Raw genomic sequence first — 26,668 nt, forward strand, 5'->3', positions numbered from 1 at the left:
CGATTCAAAACATGTCACGTGGCTTTGATTATTTTTATGAGGAACGCGCCTTGTCTCGAAACGACGCGTCCCATCGGGGCTCGCCGCACGCGACCAGCTCCAGGCGGGATTTTTTTTTTTCTCGCCAGCCAGCTCCGACGCAGCACGCCCATTAAAAGAGAAATGAAAGAAAAATCATCTCTGAGCGGCCGATGCATATGAGGGCAATGGAAGTCCCCCGAAAGGACAAGTGGGTCCCCCCTTTTCTTCCACCGGTTTGGAAGCGTGGCTCGCTCGTGCGCATGCGCGCCGCTTTAGTCATCGTCGTCGTCATCATCCCGACCCCCCCGCCGCCCCCGCCCCTTCCCATCCCTCCACACATGCACTCGTCCGCTCTTCGACCGCCGCGGCTTGTTCGCTTGCTACCGCGAGCACCGAGGCGACCTCCGCACGTCAGGAGCGTGTGCGCGACTCCAATTCCTCAACGCCAGGTCGGTGCTCCTTCCTTCCTTCGTTCGGCGCCTTGAAGCGCCTTCGGCGTTGGGCAATTTGACGGGGGCGTAGGGGGGGGGCGCTTTTCTCTTCCACTTGGCATCGCGTGCGAGCCGCACGGAGCCTCGCTTCGTGCCTCGGCGGTGGCGCGATGGATCGTGATGCTGCGGGACACGCGATTCCCTCGGGCGCATCTGGGCGGCCTGTGGAGCACCACGCGGGGTCGGCACCGAGCCAGACACGCTCGCCCCGCGCGGGGGGGAGGGGGGGGGACTGACGACCGTCGCGTGTTGGCCTCGATCTTGTCCTTGACTTTTTAATTTTGGCCGTCGGACGTCCAGCTTGAGAAGACTGTCCGCGCAGTGGTCGGGCGCTCGTTGTTCTTCTCATGCAGACGAATCGGTTCGGCGCGCAGGAGCACCGGTGCAAGTCGTCGTTGCGTGACGAGCTCGAGGCCTCCCGGCGCGCAGCCGATGGATGACGGAGATGAGCACTGAAAGCCACCACTTGATTCAGCTCACGTTGAAGCGAGCGCTTTGGTCACGACAATACGAGAACGGGAACATTTGGCATGGACGGAGGGAGCGAGCGAGCGAGCGAGCGAGGGAGGGGGCTTTGACACGTCTCCTCGAATAATGTGGGGCCAGCGCTCGTTAGGGTCGACGCGTGCCCCGCCATGGGCCGGTGACCGCTTCGGCGCACCCCCCGCCCGCCCGCAGCCCGTTTGCCTGCGCGGCTGACTCTCATGAGGAGAAAGCACGAATCACAAACGTCAAGTCAAGAGTATTTCTATTCAAAGAGCCACGGCTGCACACAAAGTGCTGCACACGGAGCAATTGAACATGCACAATATATTTGTTGTCTTGTTAAGTTGAGGAATGTCACGTTGCTATGAGTACTACTGATACTCGTCTCTGTCCTAAACGACTGCTAACGAACTTCAAAGAAAGAATGTCAGGTGAAGTTGGGGTCCTATCTCCCCGAGTGTCTTCTTTTGCGTCCCCCACCTCAGGAAAGTCCCCGAAGACTGGAACCCTAATCTCAAGATCTATGGCCCGTACTTTGTCATCATGTCAAGATCAAACTTTGTTTGTGATTTTTACCGCCCGCCCCTAATTGACATCACTGACATAGGAGGCCTCCAGATACGTGCGACTGCGGTTGCTCGGGGCTTCCCGATGAACTCGCGGGAGCCCCGATCGATTGGTGTTGCCTTGCGGTACGCTGAAGAAAGGACGAGGCGGTGTTGGGTCTTCTTTAAAGAACCTGCGTCCAAGGAGGGCCCAGAGCAAATTGAAAATTCCTCAACACTCCCCATTTCTCTTTCTGCTTCGCTAGCTAGCTCTGTGGCTAGCTCTTTATCAAGCGCTCTCTCTTTCTCTCTCTCTTTCTCTCACTCTGACAATCATCCACCCGCTCCCATTGGACTTGGGCCCCGACTCCAAGTTTGCCCGAGCGAGCGCTCGCCGTGCGTTTGTCTCCAAGTGGAACGGTCGCTCGTTGACCCCTTTGCGGCCGCGTCGTGTTGCGTCACGCGCTCCTCTTGGATGCTTGGCCTCCTCCCAAGCCATCGTAAACCACACAAACGTCTGTTTGTTTCCCTCACGTGAAAAAGTCTGACCCCCCCCCGCCCCCCGTACGAAGGCCAGTTCTGAGGGCCAAGATCGATGGTTTCAAACGCATCAATTGTGCGTCGTTCCCCCCTCCCCCAACAGAGAGAGAGAGTAAGAGAGAGACATCTTTTCAAGCGTGGGAAAACGACCCACTGGCAATTGTGAACTTTTTTCTTTGTTAGTTTTAGCGACGGCCGTTCAGACGCATGGCCAACATGAAACTGACGTCTCCCAACGGAGGGACACGCCGATGATCACGCCAGCGCGGACCTGACGGGCTGCGGCCGGACGGCTTTTGCCGAAGTCGTTTGGTGTCGGGTCGCGTTGCGTCATCGCGGCGTAATTGGGAGCGGCTGCGCGCGCGGGGGCCCGCCGCTCTCCCCGCCAACTCAACCGCGCGGCCGTTTCGTCCGTTTGCCGGAGCGGTCGACAAAGTTCAGCGCTCACTTCCTCTGCCAGAGCGGGAGCGAGCGGCCGCATTTAATGACCTTCCTGTTTGCTCGCTTGAGTTTCGCCTTCAGGCCAACTTCCTCAAGCGCGTGCGCTAAATGTTATTTTTTATTTTGGGTGCTTTGTGTCACGTTGTGCTGGTGGTGGAGCCCCCAAAAAGCAGGCGGGAGGGAGGAGCAGCTTGTACTTGACCAATTAGATTGAACATTCATTGGGCAAGCCTCCTCGCTGGCCATCCCTCCTCCACTCCAAACTCACTTGTATTCTTTGGCATTCCACTCGGCATGACTTTGATTTGTTCTTGCTTTTACTGTTTGCTGCTTTCTTTATTGCCCATGTGTCTTACTGTTTATTGTGCATTTGCTCCATGTACAGCACTTTGTGTGCAGCCATGGCTCTTTGAAAGTGCTCCACAAATACTCTTGACCTGACTTGAATACAAAAGAAAAGTAAATCCAAAACAAAGTCCAAAGTAACCAACAAAAACTTCAACAAAAGCAATCAATAACAGAAACATGAGAGGAGCAAGAGCAAACAATGAGCCGACACCGAGCGTGGGAGTCATTTGAAAGCCCCAATGACCTAAAGACCAACAGGTGTGCAGCTGCAGGGGGAGCCCTACAGTGCCACCTGCTGGTCACAAACGCAATCATGACGCTTTGTTTGGGCTTCGGACCTTTGTTTACGTCGGGCAAGGGCGGCGAAAGGTTTTCAGCGCACGCCTTCATATCATAACGCGTCGATCATTTGATGACGTCTGTCCTCTTTTATGTCACCCCTGTCGGCCGCCCTCTCGTCCCGCCTCTTGTGGCGGCTTTTCCATCCTGGTGGCGAGCAGGCGCTGGTTGGGCCCGCGTTCCCGCGTCGCCGCACGGAGTGACCCTCGTCTCGACCTCTCTGCAGGTGCCGCTCCCGTCGAGGCTCGTCGCGAGTCGGTCCGTCGACCGCCGCCCTCTCCCCGAGCAGAGATGCCTCCTCCGGCGGGGGGCCCCGCAGGATACGCCCCTCCCGAGGGGGGCTGGGGCTGGGCCGTGGTGGCGGGCGCCTTCATCTCCATCGGCTTCTCCTACGCCTTCCCCAAATCCATCACCGTCTTCTTCAAAGACATCGAGGTGATCTTCGACGCCACGCCCAGCCAAGTGTCCTGGATCTCCTCCATCATGCTGGCCGTCATGTACGCCGGAGGTGAGCCCGCCCCAGACTCTTCACAAGTTTTTCCTTCAGAATCAGGACGTGGGAGCTTTTTGAGACCACTGAGGAAAGAATAGCAGGAGTGCTCCGAGGCATAACAGGAGCCAGATGTTGAACTGCTTGTGAGATCCCCCCCCACCCCCCCCCGACCCACCCCCCTTTGAATTGCCCTCCTCTGACAATTTAGTCTGTTCTCCTGGGCCACTCAGAATTCAGTTGCTGGCAGGGCGGCGCCTGCTCCCACGGCCGCATGGCACCAGGGGTTGGGGGGGGACAGATGTGTCATTTGCGACTTGAACCTTGGAGTCAGATGGCAAAGAGCGCCGCCGCTCAACGTTCAGGATTGTTGGCAGACAAAGGCCGTTCCAGTGGGCGGGCTCGTAGTTCACATCTCGCGGGTGCCGGGAAAGGCCTGACTTGAGTGTGGAGGTGTGGGGGGGGGGGCACATCAACAAAGCCGAGCCAGAGTAAACGCAGAATGGACGTACGTCTCCTCTTCTTAGCCTTTTTCTTGGCTCGCGTCGCTTCCCTCGGGTTTGGGGTCCCTTGACGGTGTTTTGTCTGCCAAAAACAAAAGTCTTGTCTTGTTTGTATCCTCTGGCCAATGCTTAAATGTGGGAAAGAATGCCTTCTCATGTTTGCCCCCCCCACCCCCCCAAAAAAAATGTGTCAAGGGGCACATCGAACAACAAAATGGACGGTGCCTGTTGAGCGGTTTTCTTTTCCCCTGCCGTGGCACAATTTCATTTCCCAGCATAAAGCATGAAAAAGCCACGAGCAAGTCTGACCTCCGCTTTCACGACGCGGAAGCACCGTGCGCTTGGCGCCTCCCCCCCGTCCTCGTCAAAACGAGCAGACGTCCGTTCCGAATGGAACGGGGCGGCGGAGACCAAAGGTCACCACCATCTCCCCCCGACTTGTGGGTGCGAGTCGCCGTGTGCTGCTGCGCCGGTGGTGTTTTTCTTTCCCTTTCCGATGGCTCGACGGGAAGCCACTGTGCTCTTTTTGGCTTTTGAGGCGGCAATTTTGCTCCTCTGCAAGCCATTGCGGGGCTTTGATTTCTTCAAGCGACGCGTGAAAAAGTGGTTTTGTCCTTGGATGAAAGCCCCCCCCCCCCCCAATGTGTTCCAGTTGTGGTAAGGCATCATTTGGAATTGTCCACACCGCTGACGGTCCATATTGACTTTGTATGTCAAGTTGTGAACAGACTTTCAAATGCCCCCCCCCCCCCCCCCCCCATGCCCTCAGGTCCCATCAGCAGCATTCTGGTGAACAGGTTCGGCAGCCGACCGATCATCTTGCTGGGCGGCTGCCTGGCGGGCTCGGGGCTGGTCGCCGCCTCCTTCTGCGACACGGTGTCGCAGCTCTACTTCTTCATCGGCGTGGTGGGAGGTGGGCACTCGCTCGCTGGCGTTCGGCCGCTCGCGCGGCCCCCCCCCCCCTTCCTTCAAAGTGTGCCCCTCTGGTGCAGGACTGGGCCTGGCGTTTAACCTGAACCCGGCACTCACCATGATCGGCAAGTACTTCTACAAGCGTCGCCCCATCGCCAACGGCATCGCCATGGCGGGCAGCCCCGTCTTCCTGTCCACGCTGGCGCCGCTCAACTCGTGGCTGTACGACCGCTTCGGCTGGAGGGGCAGCTTCCTCATCCTGGGGGGTCTTCTGCTCAACTGCTGCGTGGCCGGCTCGCTCATGCGCCCCATCGGGCCCCGGCCCTCGCCGGCCGTCGCCCGGGACGACGGCGAGGGCGAGGGCGAGGGCGAGGCGCGGCCCAAGAAGACGGCGCTGCAGACGGTCAACTCCTTCATCGACCTGACGCTGTTCCGGCACCGCGGCTTCCTGCTCTACCTGCTGGGCAACGTGATCATGTTCTTCGGCCTGTTTGCGCCGCTCGTCTTCCTGTCCAATTTCGCCAAGAGCAAAGACGTCAGCAAGGAGAAGGCGGCCTTGCTCCTGTCCATCCTGGCCTTCGTGGACATGTTTGCCCGGCCCTCCATGGGCCTGCTGGCCAACACCAAGTGGGTGCGGCCGCGGGTGCAGTACTTCTTCGCCGGCGCCGTGCTCTACAACGGCGCGTGCCACGTCTTGGCGCCGCTCTGCAGCGACTACACGGGCTTCGTGGTCTACGCTGTCTTTTTCGGCTTCGCCTTCGGCTGGCTCAGCTCGGTGCTCTTCGAGACGCTGATGGACCTGGTGGGGGCGCAGAGGTTCTCGTCCGCCGTGGGCCTGGTCACCATCGTGGAGTGCGCCCCCGTGCTGCTGGGCCCCCCGCTGACAGGTACGTGGCGCCGCGTCTTTGGCCGCCAGGACGGGCTCGCTCGCAAACAAAATTCTGCCCGCTGTCGTTTGAAGTTTTCATCTCAGCCATGACCACTAGGTGGCAGTCATGTCTTAGTTGCGTGAATAGGCCCCATATGCTATTTGACGGATTTGGAATCAATCGTAACATTTGGCAGGAGGGGTGGGGGGGGGGGGGGGTTGTGTGTGAAATTCTTGCTCTTCGTGGAGGAGGGGGAGGGCGGGGTACTTGTTCAGCGTTTTGGGGCCATTTTAGAATGGCAGCCGGGATCAGCTTCCGGCACGCCATTCTCAAGCCCCCCTTTGGAGAGGGGGGCATGGAAAAATGGCCGCTCACTCATGACATCTATTCAGCGCACGTAGCCTGTGCGCATTTTTTCAAGAAATGTGTGCTCCGATGTCGTCCCGCCAAAAGCAACACTGAAAGATTGCAGGCCCCCTCCTCCACTCAAGTTGGCCGGCTCCGCTATTTTCCGCAGACGTGGTGGAATCATTTGGCTGGGATGTTGCGGGGGCTTTCTGGAATGTTGAAGGGGGTAGTTCAGGTCTCTTCATACTGCGTCTTGCCATCTTCAAACGGAGTCGTTCACTTCTTCTCGCCCCCCCCATACCCCCCCCTTTGATGAAAATCTTTCCACTTGAATGAAACGTCACCCATCGCAATTTGTCGTCCGAGGCGGGTTGCGGAAAAGGGCCCCCCTTGTTGCAAGCTGACGCTGTCCCGTTTCCTCTGGCAGGAAGCTTCTACAACTACTACCAGCACTACGACTACACGTACATCTCGTCCGGCGTCATCCTGATGGTGGCCAGCCTCTTCCTCTTCGCGGGGATGGGCATCAACTACAGACTGTTGGCGCGAGAGGAGAAGGACAAGGAGAAAGGAGAGCCCAAGGAGGAGCGCGCCGCCATGCTGGCCCCCGCCTCGCCCCCCGAGGCCCAGGCAGACCCGGAGGCCGCCGGCAAGCTGGAGGAGGATTCCAAGGTGGATGAGAACACGGTGTAGGAGCGCCCGCCGCAGACTCGGCGAGACCGACGCACGGCATCACGCAAAAACGCCCCCCCCCCCCCTGTTTCAGTTCCCAATTTGCAGCGCACTCTCATCTGGTTTTGCTTGCCTGCGTGTTATTGTCGTGACTCTCAGGGCCTCCGGCTGCCAAAAGGCGGCGCTCGCACTCACACGCACACACCCACGTCATCACAGAGTGGTGACGTCAGCACAGTATTTGAAAGATGTGAAGCGCACGCACGTCGCGTAGCCCCGGACAAATATAGGAGCTCCAAGTAGATGGACGATCAAATTCCAAGGTGCCACTGTGGTGTTTTTTTGTATTTCACTTCCAGAAAGTGTCAACTTAGTTTTAGAAGCGACCGAAGTCACCGCGTGTCGTCTTTTTTTTTGGTTTTGTTTTTAAGTTTAGGAGAGGAGCGTTTTGTTTGCACACGGCCAATGGCGGTGATGAAACACGTGCCAACAATAGCCCGCGCTTGCCATTAGCGAACACCAAAAGCGGTAAGAGAAAATAGCATTTATCGTTTGTTTCCCCTCCTATTAGCCACGTATTTGTGAATGATAACTTGGTTCCTTTTCTCCCCCGATCTCCTCGCGTTGCTCTCGATCTTTCGCTAACTTTTTGGCTTCTCAAAGCGCGTCGGTGCATTTCCCCAACGGTCGGCCGCGTTTTACAAGCAAAAGCGTTTCATTGGACAAAAGTAAACCCGAATCTCCTCTTCGTGTGCAATGCGGGCCTGTTGGGATTGATTCAAGGCTGTCGTTCCGGTGTCCGTATTTGGACGGCATCGAGTGATGATCCACATCGTGCCTTCTGCCATCGCCCGGAAGGCTCGCTCGTGATCGTTGTGCGGATACACAAAGACACATGATTTGGAGTCGGCGAATCCTTTTCTGAGCAACCAAATGAATTCGCGACGACCACAGTGCCGCTTGCGGTCCGACATCGCCCTCTGGTGGCCAAATACTTGTGTTTCCGCTCCAATTTCGTCACACCCACATATGATCGATACAACTTTCCACGCTGACCTGCCCAGCAGGATCAAGACGCAAAATCTGAAGCCTTTCGCGGTGAAGAGGGGATGGGAACAACCAAGTTTTCTTTCGTACATATATACTGTATGTTTTTTGCCTTTGAGTTTGACATTCTGGAGGAGAGGCGTTTTGTTTTCATGAAATGTCTGGAAAATAGGCCGTGTTTGGGTTTTCAAATGTCATACTAATTACCGTGATTAAAGGAATTAAAGGTTTTTAAATCGTGTCACAATGTATCTTTTTTTTTCGACTGTCATCCTGAAGACATACGAATCAAACTTGACAAAAACAAAAAAAAGGAAACTTGCCACAGTCGACTTTGGAAGAGGAGCGGGGGGTTGCGTCCTACCTTGGCCAGCAACCGGTTGCTAAGCCGAGGCTTGATGTAGTTGAAGACGCGAGCCGTCATGCTGCCTCTCCTCCTCGCCGGTGGGTTTGGAATCTTGGACGGCCCAGAGACGTACGCGGCCACTAGTTGGGCGCTCACGAGTCAATATTTCTGCCACGCGCCGACCGGCTCATCCACGACAGAAATCCGATTTTAGCCAATCGAAGTAACCGAGACCAAATACGTCTTGACCGCGTTAGGTAGAAATAATTCGTGATTGATCGACGACTTTGACGTCATCCCTCACCACAAACAGCGCTCACGGGACAACAGCGCTATCTGTCGGGACATTTGCTGCACTACCACCGAGGAACCCTTTTTTTTCTTTGATTATTGAACAATTCTGTTGTCAGCGGCTTACTTATGCAGTATACCCGCGTGTTCCCCCTCAAGGCGGCTGGATAAACGGAGGAAAAATCTGCGTCTACGTGACAGTATCTTGCTTTATTAGAATTGGTCAGTAGTCAAGTATAACACACAGTATATATAATGGACAAACCGGACGTTGGAACACACCCTTCAAAGTAAAACAGGAAATAATTTAGAGCATATTTGTCTGTTCACAACAAATTCCATTCGCGAACACTCCTTCGGTCCACAGCAGTAGACGGGGGAGTCAGTGGAGAAACCAGTCAGAATGTAGTGATTAGTACGGTACAATATTTGGTATTTTGTGGACGCGATCATGGCTTTCCCTCATAGGAGCTCTTTCTAAAATATTGTGCCAATTGCTTTTCCATTTACCCAGCTTGAAGTGGACATAAGAAAGGCTGCGCATATGAAATTTGGTGACGACTGATCACGCTTTTCAGACACGAGATCAGGGGTCAGCAAGCTTTTTAAGAGCGAGAGCGACTTCACGTGTGCTGATTGTCTGAAATAACATCTGTACAAATTCCATTTATTAATGTGAGAATGTGTTCTTTTTAACACTTAAAATTACTTTTGTGTGCAATGACAATATAGGCAATTCATTTCATGATGTTAATTTTCAGGCTCTGATCATCTTAAAGATGTCTCACAATACTGCCAGTGTTTGCATTTTTAAATCATAATCTCTACTAGCAAATCACAATCCTCGCAACCCTAAAGCTTGAGTATCTACTTGGACAGTGTTTTAATTTGAAATGTGTCCATTTTTGTCATTTGCTTTTTCAAATAACCTTTACATTCATTTTCATTGAATCGTCAAATTTGAAATGAATATGTTTTGAATGTCAACAAAAATTTGTCGGTCATTCGCTAGATAAAAAAAGGTTCAAATAAACGACCGTGCTCTTATGCCAGAACAGCAAAGTGCCATACACTTTGACCCGGAAGTTGATGCTTCACATTTCCGGCGTCAGGGCTTGCAGTGCCGCTTATGACCGACGAGGGGAGACAGACACGCCAACTTGAACGGAAGCGAGCCATCCTACCTGTTACTGACGGAAGATGTGAAGCACGGCATTTTCGTGGGGGAAATCAACACTTAGCCAACCCCCTCGCGGCAATACGTGAATGTGTCAAGCTTACGAGTATCCAGGTTATCTGACCAATATCGGTTTTTTAAAAAAGCACTTGTAAATATTCACATGTTGGGGAAGACACTTGCGGGGCGCATTTTGATGTTGTCACACAAACGCCGTTTACTCGTTTCATTGTGAATTCCAACACTTTTGGGAGAAATCGCCTCTCGGCTTGACGAGTCTGGTACGATCGGTCGCTATCTAGCGTCGGTATTTGTAGTTTTTTAGGGGAGGTGGATCCCCAGATGCGTAATGGCGGCGATGTTAGGATGGCACTACATTTCCCATGTGGCGCCGCGGTGACTCCTCCTCCTCGCGTTTCCTCCGCCTTCTCTCCCACTCGGCTGGCCCGCGAGGAAGTCGCAAGATGGCTGCTGTCGCTTGGAAGTGAGCTTCTCCTCCGCAACATGGAGCCGTGAGCCCGGACGACAGCGAGGGAGGCACCATCGGGCTTTTCGCGTTCTCTTCTTTTACTTTATTTTCTTTTAATCCGTCAAACATCCACCCCATTCCGCGTCGGATCCGCCCCGGACTTGTGTCGGGAGTTGACGCGTCAAAATCACGCCGGGGACCCTTGCCAGCAGCTAGCCGCACGCACGCAGCTCACACACTCACACAACCCAGATGCGCGCGCACTCGCTCGCTCGCTCGCTCGCGTGCACACATACGTACACACTTGGCAAATACAACACGCCGCGAGTTTTATTGCGCATCGTCTTTCAGAGCTGGTCACTCAAATGCGGAATTTGAACCCGCTTTCGAGCTGACGGCGTGGCCAATATTGTCGCTGTCAGTTGAAAGAGTCGCGCTAGCCGCTCGCTTCAATATGTCCGCGAAGTGTCCGTCCAGCCCCGCTAACTAGTGCGCAGTCTCGCGTTCGTTGCACGCGTGAGCATTTCTCCACGTATTGTGTCGACATCGGACACTTTTGGGACACGACCCGACGAGCGACCGCGTCCGAGAGAGCTGGCGATGGTGCGTTTGGAGCGAGCCCGAAACTGACAACTCCTCGTAGCTCCACCGGCCTTGTGGCTCTCTCGGCAAAACCCACAGAGATGGTGGACGCGGCGCTGCCAACGAGCGCCTAAAAAAAATCGGAAAAGCGTAATTGTTTGGTCGTGCGGAGGGGGGGTTGACGAAAGTCGTCAAGCACAATCGGGCGGCGATCGCGCATGATCGGTCGCCTGACTCGTTGGGGTGTCGCCAAAGCGGACCACTTGTCACTCAGTGTTTGGGCAGACGGTTAGCTCGCAGTTAGCTAGCTCGTCTCGCCCCTCGCCCCGTTCCAACCACGGCGTACCGAACGTATTCCGAGCCCGCTCCCGGACACACGCACCGGCTCAACACCACCGTCATGGGCGTGCAGGGCTTCCAGGAGTATCTGGAGAAGCGCTGCCCCGGCGCCGCGGTGCCCGTGGACCTGCTCAAGCTCGCCCGGACCGCGGCCCGCCAGCCCCCGCACCCCCACCCGCACCCGCACCATCATCCGCACCACCCTCACCACCCGGGGCCCATGCCTCCCCCGCCCCCGCCCGCCAGGATCTTGGTGGACGCCGACTCCGGCCTGCAGCGCCTCTACGGCGGCTACCAGACGGACTGGGTGTGCGGCGGCCAGTGGAACGCCATGCTGGGCTACCTGGCCGCCCTGTCGCAGGCCTGCCTCTTCCAGGGCGGCCTGGAGCTGGTGGTGGTCTTCAACGGCACGCTGGGCAAGGAGCGCTGGCCGGAGTGGGCGCGGCGAGCTCAGGGCCAGCGACAGACGGCGCAGCTCATCGTCAACCACGTCGGCGGCAAGGCGACCCCGCCTCCCCGGGCTTGGTTCCTGCCCCCGGCCTGTCTCAGCCACTGCGTCCGCCTCGCCATGTTCCGCTTCCGAGTGCGGGTGAGCCACCTCGTCGTCCTGCTCCTGCTTCCCGCTCTCTCCCTCTCTCTCTTGCCGGTTTTCCTCTCTTTTGCTAAATTTGGCATGCCCCACCTTCTCCCCCCCCAAAAAAACAAAACCCAAAGCCTTTTGATAACTTGGCACTCGTGGTGTAACAATCACTTGCCAAAGTTATCCACAACAATTTCGATCATAGATGAATCATTTTGGAAACATTGTCCACATTTCATTTGGCCTCTCAACAGTCATTTATTCTCCATTTTATTTGGTCCTCGATGATCGCAGATAAGAAGACATTTGTCTACATCTACAGAACACCACTTTTTTTTTTGAACAACAAGCACAGTGGCCCCTAACCTCAAATTTTATTGCCTCACACACGCTGTAAGTTGACATGCACAGTCAAGACTAGATGAAAAATGTACTTGCACCGTCTCAAAATTAATGAGCAGAATGCTAGCATTTAGCAAAAATCAACATTTTGCAGATTTTCTGACCGATGTTACCGTCCACGACAAAGCAGTGACCGAATCTTTGTCAATTTATGGAGGAAAAAAAAAATGAGGTGGCTTAACCTCTGCCAAATGAATGGTTATTTGCACCCGTGGTATGCGTAACCCGTCAGGGACATGGAAGCCGAAGCGGCTCGCGTCACAGCGCAAACTAGCAGCCCTGCCTTGGCATGAATCACGAGCCACGTCGCAGCTCTCTGCTTCAAAAAGGTTGCCGAGTACATCAGTCCCTCTTCCGTGGTATCGCGCAATTGTTTATTTGTTCTTTTTTTTCACCGTTCAATAATGCCAAATAAACACCAGTCATCGCTTCACAAACGGATGTCGGGTACGGGGGTGGGGTTTGCAGTCGACCTCTGCACGTGGTCAATTTTTATCCGATGGATCAATCGATGGAATAATCATAGAAATATTCCCCGGCGACGGGTGGAATTACTCGCCCGGGATGCAAATTCTGCCCGTGTAGCTGCATCGATAGCATTTCTCACACATATGATCTCACAAAGTACATTTGTGTCTGTACTAGCATGGATTTCATTTCTCCTCCGGACAAAAGTGTCCGTTCATCACGTAGTCGATCTTCACCACTCGCTCTAGTGTCTAGAAGAGTCCAAAATGTTTCCTGGGAGGAAGTGTGTTTGCATCCAGCCGTCACACGCTATGTTTTTGACCAAATTGAGCCCTAATTAAAGTCGGCATTCAAACGGTCCCGCTCGCTTAGGAATTGCATAACACCAACTCGGTGAACTTGACATACATAGTTGGAGAATTGTTGAGTGGCTATTTATAAGCTCTTGGTACCGGACGGTGGCTTGTTTGGAGTATTTTGTTGGATATGGTGTGGGTGTGGAATGATTCCTTCATTTAAAAAAAAAATCGTTCCCCCTTCCTGCCTGACATTTGCTTTCATTTCAGCGGGGCTCCTTTCTTGCAAAATGTGAAAGAAGTGGTCCTTTGGCTGGTGGCGGTATCTTTATTTTGAGATGTATATTATATTTCTATTTTTCCCCTCCCCCAAGTACTTAAAAGATGTATCCCAATCCATGGAAGGGATTATTTTAGGACTCTCGGGTGTTTGCGGTGAACACCTTTTGTTTGCGCGTCCATCTAAAAAAAATCTCGGACTTGTCCAAGTTCACAGAAAGCGTCTTGAAAACGCGTTTTGACCAAACGTGGCAGGACAGCCGCAAATCAGACTCGTGCTTGGTGGCGTATGACCAAAAGAGGCCTCAATGTAGCCAAAGCAACAATTGGCAGTTTTGACTTTGGATCCGTCATTTTCGCATCAGCAGTTTGCGGGAGGATATTGCACAAATCGCTTTTTGCGTCGGTCTTGGAGCCGGCTTGCTCCGAAGCTCCCTTGGCCTGTTTCCGCACCCCAGCTGATCAGCAAAGAATCTCCAAATAGATCTCGTACGCGGCGGGTGCCGTCTGTGACCATTTTGGGATGAAGTCTCACCTTAAGCAGTTCACGCGTCTGGGGCAACCTACAGGGGGGGCGCTCTCTCTCCTCGACAGCGTCACCTAATTGAAGCGCGTTGAGAAACCCGGTCCTCTTTGGCCGCGCGTCGACACGGATAACGCCGTCATTGATTTCTTTGCCGTGTGACACGTAAGCGTTCCTAAGCTGCCCGGCGCTCGCTCGCTCGCTCTCTTCCACTTTCTGCAACATGACTGACACGCATTCTTGAATGAATAATGAATGAATTCTTTTCAACTGAATGTTACCGGAGGACTGCATCAAGACCACTTTTGGGGTGGGGGGGGGACACTTGAGTACTGTACAGTGATCCCTCGCTATTTTGCCGCTTGTTTATCGCGGCTTCAGTGCATCACGGATTTTTTTTCAAACATTCATTTTTAAAAAGTTCTTTTTTCATGTCATAAAGTTCTGTTGCTCTATGTGAGTGGCTGTTGTTTTCCGACTTTCGCAGGTTCTCGCGGACCGTTTGCGGACTTTTTATGGACTTTAAAAAAATGTAATGTTTACTGTATTTTGTTATTCATAAAGGAACCTAACTTATACATGTTTACATCTATTAGTATACAGCATTAGGTCAAAATGTACTTCTACATGCATGTATTCCATTAAATTTGGCCTCATAAATATGATGGACATGTACCTATATGGGGGGGGGTTTCGTTTATCGTGGGTGGTTTACTGTACTCGCTCATACCAAGTAGCAATGCTTTCGGCGAAAGACCCGCCGGCAAAGTTTGTGACGACCTTGTGCGCTCCCTCCGCAGGTTGTGCAGACTTTGGAGGATCATCACCAGGAAGTGCTGTCCCTCTACAGGGACTACGGATTCTGCGGCCTGATCGCTCAGGATTCGGAGTTTGCGCTGTGCAACGTGCCCGCCTATTTCTCCTCGCACGCCCTCAAGCTGAGCTGGAACGGCAAAAACCTGACCACGCACCAGTACCTGCTGTCCGAAGCCGCCAGGCAGCTGGGGCTCAAGACTCAGCACCTGCCCTGCTTTGCTGCTCTGCTGGGTAAGGAGCGACCCACGCCGGCTTGATTTCCCAAGGCGCTCGCCTACGTCCGCGGCGTCTCCGTGCGTAGTACGTTGGCACCCTCAAAGGGCATCTCTTTGTGTGTGCCCTCCTCCTTCGGCGAAGGAAATCATATTCTGCCTGATGAAGACCTGGCTGCCTTCCACTGGAGCCTGCTGGGACCAGAACACCCACTAGCATCCCTCAAGGTAGCGTGCCTCTAAACGGGTTTAGCTCTTCAATTTGATCTCGCTGTGGTTTTGCACAACGTTGCGGCCCGCGGCGCTCAACGGGCCCGTTGGCACTGTCGCCGTCACAGGTGCGAGCCCATCAGTTGGTGCTGCCGCCCTGCGAAGTGGTGATCAAGGCCGTGTCCGAGTACGTCTCCTCCATCAAAGACCTGGGCAACCTGGACGCCATCGCCAGAGATGTCTTCAAACAGTCACCGGTGGGTCACGTTCAAGGAAATGCGCATTGCATCGTTGAAAAAAAAGATCGTGGGAACGTCCTCCATGCTTGCGGCTTCGTCGGCCGTTCCGTGCCGTTCGCTTTTTTTCCATTTCCAATTCCTCAGGGGCGAAATTCAATTGACGGCTCTTCTGTACTTAGCGGTCACCCCCGCTACAGGTTTCGGCAGCTTTTCAGATGGAAAAAAGCCTCTTTAGTTTTTCCCGCTAAACACTTGCATCTTTACTTTTTCTGTCAGGAAGTAAAGCTTTCCACTCTAGGAAAATAAAAACACGGTTGTCTGTTTCCCCCCTGCAGTCTCGGATGGAGGACAAGGTTGATCGCTTCAAGAAGGCCGTGGACTACTTCTCAGCGGCCTCCAAGCCGCGATCGCCAAACGTGGGACCTCCCGCTTTCATTCGTGAGTCGCACCGATCGGGTTGATTGACTGAAGTATTAACGTGAAAATAATTGGGTTGGGTCGTATGGTAATACCATCGCGAATTTTAGACCAAGTTCAAATGGGTTGCCCCCCCCACCCCCCCGAATAAAAACCCATCCAATTTGATCATCATCAGGAAATGAAGAGCACTTTTCTGGTGCTTTATCCACACCATGTGTTGGCCGAAGCGCTTTTTGACTTTTTGGGGAATGCCTAGCAACATGCTAACGACAACCAAGCATCACCCTTGAGTTGAAAGTAAGCCCGTCCTTGAAAAAGCCGCACCATCCCTCGGCGTACACTCGCCGCGGGCTGTTCTTCCAACCAGCCAGTCAACCATTTTCTGGACGGCTTCTTCTTCTATGGAGTGACTCATTTGTTGCGAGCCACCCAAGTCCAATAAAAGGGGTGACTGTGATTTGCGCGCCTGTGACGTTTGAGCGCACGCGGCGTGTTGCCGCTTGAAAGCTGGTCGTCAAATATTCCCAGGGTACATTTGGCCCGATGTTTCGGAAATAAACCCAAAGACCGGCTAAAAGATGTTTAATCAAAGAGAGGTCGAAGAGCGTCATGCCTCCAAAGATGTTCCCTCACAAGCAGCCATTAATCTTACTTCTGCCTACCCGTTAGCGGGTGTCATGGTCCAATCTGGAGATCGAGATCGATGTAGGCTTTCATGTTTGTTTTATGATGTTGCCTGAGTGAATCGCAACTTTGAGGGGGGAAAAAAATTGCAATTGCGTTCTTCTCTATCATCATGCCTTCAAATTGGCAGTTGAAAAGCAATCATTGATATTGGATGATACGAAAGAAAGCAATCACGCTCGTTTTTGGGGGCTAAGCCAAGTAGTTCCTTGGAAGTATGCTCACCCCCCCCCCCCCCCAACCCCTCCTGACTATGAACACGATTAAACCGGCGCCTCTGGCTGCCGTCATTTCAAACAAAGCAATACACAAGCAAACGACTATTGATGTCCATGGCTAATGACCGCGTCTGTGTTTAGTACCTGGGTTTGGGCCCACTCCGTTTGGGGGACCATCTTGCCACATGGGACTGATGCATCCAGGAAAAAATCAGGTACTGCAGTTGTCTTTTTTTTGTTTTGTATGAACCCTACCTGGTGTGTGGGCTTGTTTTCAGTTGAGCAGAGTGATGCGTTTTCTGAAGCCCCCCTCAGCCCCCCCAAATGACAGTCTGTGAAAATGGAACTGCCGCCAATGCAGCGAGGTGGAACGCTCGCAAGGGCTTTGGTGTACACGTGCCACAAAAACGGAGCCTTATTGGTGTGAAAGAGTAGAATAGCTCACGTCCGCCATTCATCCATTTTTGTCTTTGTTTGTGTGCATGGATGCGTTTTGGAGGATTTTGGAAGCACGTGAAGTGCTCATTTCATATTTCTTTGTTATTAAACTTTTTATTGATTGTTTTTAATCACTTACGTGGTGACGGCGCAGCGTCACGTTCATTCTTTCTGTCCTCGCTCCCAGTTCCCCCCTCCACAGGTGGCCGGCTTCAAACCGCCTTTTGCAAACGCTCCATTTGGACCCGGCTCCGCCCCCCTGTTCCACAACCCGCCGCCGCCGTCGCAAGAGTGCAACGATTCGCCCACAGCAAAGATGGGCTTTTCCGATTGGTCGGCGCCATACGATTCCTCTCAGGGCGGAGGGCGTTTGCCCAATCACCACGCGGGCCCTCAGTCGGGCGCTTCTCCGTCACCTTCCTCGTCATCGGATGGAGACGAACCCAATGACAACAATGCAAAGTAAGGCGCATTTCCGTGACGCGTACTTTGAACGCCAGAAGAATTTTGGTTCCGCGGTGAGGGCTTTTTAATTGAATGTTATTTTTTTTAGCTCATTCTCTGCCCCCGCGGCTCCGGAGACCAGCAAGTCAGCAACTTTGTTTGCTCCCTTTGTTGTTTTTCAATTTACTGACTTTGATTTTTGCTCTCGCTGTTGATTCGTTGCCTGATTGCGGATCTTCAGCCCTCATTCCCAAAGTCAAGTTGCCACACGTGTGGCAAAAACCGGCCCACTTTTGAACAGCTCGCAGACGTCGCCGTCCGCTAGCACGTTTGGTGGAAAGTTTCGGATTAAAGGATTTGCAGCTTTCCAGGAGACGGCTGGAGGTTAATCGTCCCAGTAGGATACACTTGCGCCTCGTCGCGCTGGTAGTCACACAAATACTGGTTTAACACCCCCCCACCCAAAAGAAAGAACGAATGAAAGAAAAAAACAACAGCAAAGCAATGGAAATAGTCCTGCAACAAAAGTTTGTTGTTGTTTGTTGTTTTCGCATCTTGACCGTTGCCGGTTGTCGCAGCCATTTGACAGACAAGTCATCCCGATGGGAGGACGCCGGCGGAAGGGAGCGCTCGGCCTCCGGAGACGCTTCCCAAGGCAACGGGAGCGGCTCGAGCATTCCGTCGCTGCTTTCTATGGCGACTCGCAGTCACATGGACATCACCACACCCCCTCTGCCTCAGGTTTGTCAGCAACCCCCCTTTTTCGAAAATAGAGGACCTGAATGGTGCTGAGAGGAACCACCCCCTCCCCTTCCCAACCCCGCAATGTTTTTTTTTTTAGGTTAGTGCCGAGGTGCTTCGTGTAGCTGAACACAGACACCGAAGGGGGCTGATGTACCCGCAGATTTACCACATCTTGACCAAGGTGAAAGTCCCGCCGGGCTTCCTTCTGCGCCATTTGGCGGCCCGCTCTGCCCCCGTTTTGACAGCCGACTTTCTTCTGGCCTACAGGGAGAGATGAAAATGCCCGTTTGTATCGAAGACGAGTGTAACGCCGAGCTGCCCCCCGCCTCCCTGCTTTTCCGCGCCGCCAGACAGTACGCCTACGGCGTCCTCTTCAGTTTGGCCGAAACGCAGCGGCGGCTGGAAAGACTCGCCCTGCGCAAGCGAGCTCCCTTGGAAGGTTGGGGCTGGGATGGTCAAGTATTCGGAGGTGGCAAACAACGTCGTATTTTTCAAGTTGTGTCAAAGGGCTATGTTCATACTGAAGGTCGATTCAGTGGGTTTTTTGTTTGTTCCCAATGACCCCCCGAGCCCACATCAATGCAAACGGTCCAATTGGGATTCACCTGGCATGTTTTGAGATTTGGCCATAAAAAGATGGGCTCAAGTCCAAAAGGGGGCCATCATCCCTTGCAGTGTGAACATGGCTCCTCGAGCGTCTTGGCTCGCAGATGCTTTTATTTTCTTGCAGTTCATTTCGCAAGATGCAACGGCCATCGGCGCCGTTGTCGCAATACGTTTGACTCTGTTTAGAGACGCACGCGTATACCGACTGGATGAACTGCTGCAACTGGACCCATGTGCCACTTTCAGTTCCTCCGGTGATCGTCAAAGAGTGGAGCAGCGGCAAAGCCAAGTCGGCTCTGACTCCGGAACTGATCCCGGCGCTGTGCTTCCGGGAGTGGACCTGCCCCAACCTGCGCCGCCTGTGGTTGGGTCGCGCCAGCGAGGACCGCTCCAGGAGAACCCGGGCCTTCCTGGCCTGCCTGCGCTCCGACTGCCCGGCCCTCCTCAACCCGGCGCAGGTCCCGCAGCATCTGCTGCTCATGTGTTGCGTGCTCAGGTAGGGGAGGGGCTCGCCGCCGCCGCTTGTTCCACGGCAAACGTTCGTACGCGCAGCGAATTGATGAGTGACAACGGTTTGGCCATGTTATTGTTTGAAAAGAGGGATCGGTAAGGAAGATGCTTTGCACATAAAAGGATGGGGGGGGGCCTTCCTTGTTGCTCAGGTATATGATGCAGTGGCCTGGAGGAAGGATCCTTCAGAGGAATGAGCTGGATGCCTTCTTGGCCCAGGCCGTTTCCAACCAGCTCTACGAACCCGACCAGCTGCAGGAGCTGAAGGTACGCAGGCGCAGGCACGCGCGCAGGCACGCTGCATTTTCTGCCTCTCGCTTTGTCGGGCTCCCAGGTGGAGAAGGTGGACGCCCGCGGCGTGCAGCTGGCTGCTCTCTTCATGGCCGGCGTGGACACGGCGCTCTTCATCAACGACGTGTGCGGCCAGCCGCTGCCGTGGGAGCACTGCTGCCCGTGGGGCTTCTTTGACGGCAAACTGTTCCAGAGCAAGCTGGCCCGCGCCACCCGCGACCGCGCCGCCCTGCTCGACATGTGCGAAGGCCAGGTACGGAGCGCCGCCGGAGGCCTTTTGTTGCGAGAACGCCCGCCCACCCCCGCCCCCGCCCTCTTTGCGCTCGGCAGGAGGAGCTGGTATCCAAAGTGGAGAAGATGCGTCAGGCCATCCTGGAGGGCATCAATCTGTCTCGCCCCCCTCCTCCCCCTCCCCCTCTGCCGCCCCCTGCCTTCTTGCCGCCCGCTATGGTGCCGCCCTTCTACCCCATGCCCCCCCTCTACCCGCCCCGCCCCATGGGCGGCATGCCTCCTCATCATCCGCACCACCCTGCCCAGCACAGACCCAGAGCCTTCCCAGGTACGCTCACGCCAGAAGTTTTCGTCATAGGACTCGGTCGTCATCCCTTGATGGATTTCTCTTCTTGCCTCCCCCCCCATCCGCTCCCCAGGCATCCAGTCGATCCCCCCTCAGGGAGGAAAGTTGGAGATTGCCGGCATGGTTGTCGGCCAGTGGGCTGGGAACAAACCCATCCGCAGCAGAGGCGGCTTCAACATGCAGGTGGTTTCGGTCGGAGCCGGCAAAGGGTGAGCCACGAGTCGCTTGCCGTCAAAAAGAGTCGGGCCTTCAATTCACAGTTGAAACGAAGTCGCCTCGGATGGTTTCTTTCTGGTGGAGAGCCTTGGAAATGACTAAAAATGACCTTTTTCGAGTCCCGTTTCTAAAAGCACGCCATGTGAGCACGAGCGCAATGCGCCAATTCCCGGCGGTGTGACTTGTAGCCGCATCAAAGCAAAGCGGCCCTTTCAGTATTTTTAATCTCGGCGCGTGTGGCGATTGGCGCCATTCTTTGGTGGCTCGCCCAATGACGTGACTCAAGCTGCACTATGAAGAGCCCCGCCGCCGCCACGCATGCAAACGCGTCAAAGGTACCGCTTTCGCTTTGGAACGGCCCACGTTTCCAATGTCAGCCGCCGGGTGTGGACCGCTTGGACCACATTCCGAAATTGGCCCTAGGCCTGGATTTGTGGCTTGATATCGATGCTCTTACGCAGGCGGAAAGATGCCAAATTTGTATGTAATTAATTAATTAATTAATTAAATGTACCGACCCGGACCGCTTGGGATCAAATTTGGGGGCGAACGAGGCCCGTGAACTCAAATGGGGTGGACGCCCGTGCGCGCCGATTGAAGTCTTGCCCGTTTTGCTCACCGCAGGAGGGGTAAAGAGATCCCGGCCAAGCTGAGGGGAGGCAAAAAAGGAAGCGGCAACAGAACGCAGGTACGGACGGCCACCTTTGAACGCGCAGCGCTCTCCAAAGGAAAAGCTCTGGCGCCCCAACTTGTTCTCCTCTTCCCCCAGACATCGTCGCCCCCTCCGCCCAACAGTCCCCCCAAGCCCTCGGAGGAGGCGGGCTCGGCGCCGGAGGTCGCCGCTCGGCAGCTGAACGGCAGCTCGCCGGCCCCCCTGGCCCAGCCCATCCAGTGTGCCTTAGCCAGCAGAGACAACCAATCAGAGGGGGTGCAAGCCGAGGGCCCCCGTTGCCTTGACGACTGCCCGTCGGACGGAGCGTTACGGAAGGAGGAGTGACGGACGGCGTCCGCGGAGAGCGTTTGTGTTTGACTGCCTTTCCCCCCCCGTCTTTGTAGCCCCTCCCACCGACCGTCGCGTCATCGCACGGAGCGGCCGCGAGCGCGTCCGCCGCTCCGTGCGATGCGTCCCAACGGTTGGCCCATTTTTAGTTTTCTCATGTCGTTTTATATCGTTGGGGTTTTGGGTTTTTTTGAGAGAAAGAGAGAGCGAGATCTTCTCCATGAGCCTGTAAGCACCCCGCCCCTCCAAAGATGCCCCCCCACCCCCCTCCCGCACACAAACTCCAAGAAGTTCTGCCCCCATTGCCGCCACGTAAGCGGGCCCCTCCTCCAGTACGGCCCAGCGCTGTACTTTGTCGGCACGCGCGGGTTGGATGCGGTTTCCACGGTTACGGCCCGCCAGCCCGCTCGCTCCGCGGGCTAGCGCGCGTGTCGCCGCGTTTTGCCATCGCGGTCTCGTGTGAGGTTTGACTTCCGGGAGACGTCGGGCCATCGGCGGCTTCCAACGCAATCAAGTGACCGACGGCGCCGCTAAAATCGTCCGCCGCGATATTAGGAGGCTCTTCTACTTTGAGCCGTGTAGCGGAGCCCTTGCGCAAAGAAATCCCACCAATTTACGCACCTTAAAGTATGCGAGGTTTGACCCCGCCCCTCCCCCCAAAAGTGCATTATATGAAATCCCCCCTGGCCCTCCCGCCCCTTCCTTCCTCCCGAAAGCTTTGATTGTACTGTCCCAACACAAGCACTTGATGTTGTATTTAAATGTAAAACGTTTTTTTTTCTGAAGAAAAAAAACAAGCCCAAACAACAACAACAACAACAACAACAACGACGACAACAGAAGCCCCTGCGAGCGATGAATTGACCGTTTGCGGGGTGCGCGCATCTCGGTCAATGTTCATGATGAACAGAGAACTCCGTTTAAAGCTAGAGATCTATTTGCCAGACGTCAGAATGTGCGCAGAGTGGTTCCACTTTGTTTTCGAGATGTAAAACCACACCGGCCGATCGTCCGCCAGGTGATGGACGAGTCAAACACCTTGAAGCACCTTTTGAGACTTCCAGGCCCCAAATAAAATAAGACTGCCGCCAAGCAGACCCCGCAAAGTGGCCCCAAACGTTCGCTCAAGAACTTTTGAAGGACGCCCGATTTTTGGTTGTCCGGTCCAAAGTGTATCTGAACACCGGCGATGGAAAAAGGGGTGCGCCGGCGTAGCCCGAACGATCCTCGGGCGGCCGTCGAGAAGCGCCGACGGCTCCGGCGCGTGTCACTTTAGACCAATAGAATGCACTTTTCCCGCCCGACGGGAGCGAGGCCGAGGCCGAGTAGACGACGCTCGGCAACCGTTTGCTTCCGGCACTTAGCTTGGGATAGAAGCCGACGTCCCGCGCCGGAAATACACGTCACCTTGACGCAAGTGCGGCTTTGAAAGCCGAGCGGCGTGCGCGCGCGTCGCAGACTCGACTCGCAAAGGAGAGTCGACAAAAGAAAGCACCTTATTTTCAGACGACGTCGATGACTTGAGCGAGCTCTTTCGCGCGACACGGATAAATGGCAAACGGAACGATGAGTGTGTGTGTGAAGCGTCAATATCGTCGCGTCAGACATCCCCCCCTCGTTAGCAACGCAACCATTACATTAGCCGCGAGCGGACGGCCCGCCGGGGCCGCGCTCGCCCTCGCCTCTCGGACGCCAAACGAAAGGAAATGATCGGACGCTCGGACCGGCGCCGTACCTTTTCAGAGTCATTGGATTTAAACAGCCGTGAAGAGATCGCGGCTAGACTCGAGAATATCGCTCCGCGGGCCAAGAGCGCCCGACGGCCAGACTTCTCGGGAGCCGCGGAGTACTTAACCGCTTTCAACTATTTTGACATGAGGACACGTATTGCTATAGTACGTGTTCGAGGACAGCGTTCCCGTCACGGGTCAGAGCGTGATCTGCTATACGATGCCCTCTACCCATTTGCTCGCCACTTGTGCGCATACACACACACACACACACACACACTGGACAAAGAGATATTCAGTTGCGTTTGTTACCAGCAGCATTCTCTCTGCGTTTGTGCCGACGTGATATATTTGTGCAGTTTCAGTTGCCAGTGGCGTGCTCGTCAGTTCATTGGAGATCATTTGGTAACACATTCGACTGACTCGCAATCCCGACACACATGAAAAATACACTTTCCAAGTTTCCGGGTAGGCACACGCATGCACAAACACACACACACACGCGTAGATGTTAAACCACCCGAGTTACACAGTAGCTAGTATGCTTCAAACGGCGACGCAACACATCACGTAGTTCTCCCTCTTTGGTCCCTGTATGTTTTCGTTCAATAGGGAGTTCATGAGTGATTTAGGATGATTATTTTTCTTACGCTTGCTAATTCAACCACCCTTCCTTCCCCCGCCTTGACACGGCGCCTCCTCTACCGACAGTTTTCTTTTGCTGTGCTCTGCTCGTTATCTTCCTTAGCACACACAAACACACTCACACACACACACACACACACACGTTTTGGTCCCCACAAAGCAACAAGACGACTTAATAAGGCTTGGGCTCTCCAATTTCATGTCGTGTATAAGTGCAAGTGTTCACAGCCTTAAACGTAGGACCTTTGGACCATTTTTCCAAATATTTTTACGTCATTGTCTTATGGAGTAAGCGTCGTTCGGCTTGATAATACGGTACTTCCAAATTTCAAATTCTTGCAAGACACAAATGTGCTCACATTCAGTTTGAAAATACTCTGTAACACCTCCATGGTGAAAACCCTCCCATTCAAGCAAGGTTGTTCATGGAGCTGTTTTGCCTCATAGCTAGTCAGCGATTGCTTTGCGGGGATCATGTTGTCACTTGTGGCAGTTTTCTAGTTCACACACACCCCCACACACACACACCTAATGATATAAAGTGTTTCTGAATTTCTCCGTTTTTCCCCCCTCCCCACGCCTCCTCGCTTGTCCTGTAGCCCTAGGATGATTTGTATCGGCCGCTTTTCTCTCTAGGCTGCCCCGCCCCCTTAATCAACCCGACTAACAGTAAAGGTTATATTAACGTTAATAATCAGTTTCTGTATGTATCTAGCCAGAGTTCAGAAAAAAAATCTGAAAAAAATTCTGTTGTGCAAATGTGTTTTTCTTACTCTTTTAATGTTATCGCATCTTCTAATCCTTCTACCATTGCTTCAGTTAGTACTGAAATTCGCTTAGCCAACCTAGAGATTTGAACTGTAATCATTGCGATTTTCCTCACCTTTTTATGGCATCTTTAGACACTCTCACCATTCATGTACGTAAGTAACTATTGCCCGTTACCGATTGACAACCATCGTCTGCACTGTTGATTTTCATAATATCCCCGATGATAATTTTGTGGTCGATCCAAGCTGAACTCTGCACCCTTGCACAAAGCAGCGGAACGTCTCACTTGAGAGCCAAAGTACACCTAGTGTCCCCCCCACCCCGAGCCCACGTAGTCTATCCCCACCTCCTGCAAACGTTGACAGCTTGCCCCGAGTTTACAGACAAGGTTGTGAGGTCAGGGCGGCTGTAGGCCTCGGTTGTCTTGGAGACACAAACAGGCAGGGAAGTGTGAACAGCGAGCGCCTCCAGGTCCATTTGCTCATTCCGCACGGACGTGCCAACCACTGCGCACGCGCGTCAAGAAACGACGCTCGACAATCAGTCGGCTTGTTTGTGTCCTCCTTTCTCTCCCCTGGGATGTTTTTTTTTTGGGGGGGGGGGTGGCGGCCAATTGAAGTGCATTTCATGTCAATTTGTTTCCACTCGTCACCAGCTGTTTTAGAGTGGAAAGCCCTGCCTAAGATTGCAGAGGCCATTTTATACTCGTCAATTTTTACATTTTGTAGGTTGAAAAAAAAGGAGTTGTTTTACCAATTGGGGAATAGATTGGGCGTTATCAGGTTAAATGGCAAATGGTATTGTTTCAACATTCGGCGAATAGATTGGGCGCCATCAAAATCTCGCCCGTTGTTTGGCGAGGACAACTGGACCGAGTGGCCAAGCCACGCGGGGCGCTCGTCTCGTTGCCCCAGCTGGCAGGAGGCGCTCGTAAGAGCCCGACCAACAATGTTGGAGCAGCTCGAGTCTCGGCCGGGGAAGAAACGCGCCGTGCGGTGTCGGCGCAAAACGTGAATTGCGTATTCGCGTGTGGAACGGCGTGCGCTCGTCTCTTGCGCTGTCCTGATCTGTTTGCAAGATTCTCACAGCATTTTGTCCGGTTTGAACAAGGTCCAGATCCGTCTGTCTCTACACTGCCACTGCGCCCTCCCGCCCTCGGCATCCCTCCGAACTCCGTATTAAGAAATCGGCTCGGTGCCCCGATCGCCCCCCCCCTCCCCTCCCCTGCAAAGGTGCTCCTCGTGACCAATGTGGGCGTTTGCAATGCCACATTGCTCTAGCATGCCTTCAGCATCCGCATCAATACCCAAGACCGCCTGCCGAAGCTACCTGTGCAGCAAAAAAAGGGTTCCGATATATAGCCATGATATTATTGTTCGAGAGATATTATCATCATCATCATCATTGCTGTTATAACTATGGTTGGTATCATTTGTCATCAATGTTAGCATTATGGAAGCACCAGACTGTTTGTGGAAAGATGAGAGGAGGAAAGAAAGAGTCAGTGACATTTTTTTTTTCGTCCGGGGTGTTGGTGGTCTGATCTCACAGATGGAGAGGAGGAGGAATGGTTCGGAAAGAGACAACCACGGCAGTCATATTTGTACTGGTTGGGAAATGACTTACAGTGCTGAAATAAAATTTATTCTTTTAGTAAAAAAAAAAAACAAAGGTCTTATTTTTGGGGCGTGGGGGAAATGGGCTTTGATCAAGTTTTTACTCCATTGTGGCCTGCACTTGGTGGTTCTATTTTAAATGTGCAGATGTGGAAAAGGTATTGAGACTCTACTTAACCCTCGTGGCGCACCGCTTGCGATAAATGTAAAATGATGTCTTTGAATCAAAGGCAAAGCCATTCAAGAAAAACACGAGAGAGCTGAAACGTATGGAAGGGTTCTAAAATGGCCTAAATTTCATGACGTCACTGGCTGATAATTCTCAGGCATTGCAGCAATAATAAAAAAACGTTTTGATACCTTAATCTTCACAATTGACATATTTTGCACCATAGAGACCCATTATAATTCATATTTTTGAATGCATCGTAAACCTAATGTGTCGGGTTGAGGTCATTCCAATTGTGCAACTTTTAG

General features: G+C 53.6%; 2 protein-coding genes across 3 annotated transcripts; both read left to right on the forward strand.

Moving 5' to 3' along the window:
* Positions 1-324: 324 nt before the first annotated feature.
* Positions 325-8,244, forward strand: LOC127593626 (monocarboxylate transporter 1-like). Its single transcript, XM_052055207.1, has 5 exons — positions 325-470; positions 3,438-3,719; positions 4,974-5,117; positions 5,197-6,003; positions 6,761-8,244. Exons 2-5 carry the CDS (start codon positions 3,503-3,505, stop codon positions 7,024-7,026), a joined length of 1,434 nt encoding a protein of 477 aa, XP_051911167.1. The 5' UTR covers positions 325-470; positions 3,438-3,502; the 3' UTR covers positions 7,027-8,244.
* Positions 8,245-10,287: 2,043 nt separating this feature from the next.
* On the forward strand, positions 10,288-25,389 carry LOC127593146 (constitutive coactivator of PPAR-gamma-like protein 2). 2 transcript variants are annotated; one of them, XM_052054395.1, is made up of 17 exons: positions 10,288-11,845; positions 14,605-14,851; positions 14,978-15,060; positions 15,171-15,299; positions 15,617-15,719; positions 16,745-16,818; positions 17,229-17,503; positions 18,064-18,226; positions 18,327-18,410; positions 18,497-18,698; positions 19,082-19,331; positions 19,498-19,612; positions 19,680-19,889; positions 19,967-20,195; positions 20,287-20,422; positions 21,054-21,117; positions 21,199-25,389. In XM_052054395.1, exons 1-17 carry the CDS (start codon positions 11,318-11,320, stop codon positions 21,424-21,426), a joined length of 3,120 nt encoding a protein of 1,039 aa, XP_051910355.1. In that variant the 5' UTR covers positions 10,288-11,317; the 3' UTR covers positions 21,427-25,389. The 2 variants fall into 2 exon arrangements, with proteins under 2 accessions (XP_051910355.1, XP_051910365.1); XM_052054405.1 differs by having other exon boundaries at positions 18,497-18,668.
* Positions 25,390-26,668: the final 1,279 nt, after the last annotated feature.

Source organism: Hippocampus zosterae, chromosome 2, assembly GCF_025434085.1.
Source record: "Hippocampus zosterae strain Florida chromosome 2, ASM2543408v3, whole genome shotgun sequence".
Classification (NCBI taxonomy): Eukaryota; Metazoa; Chordata; class Actinopteri; order Syngnathiformes; family Syngnathidae; genus Hippocampus; species Hippocampus zosterae.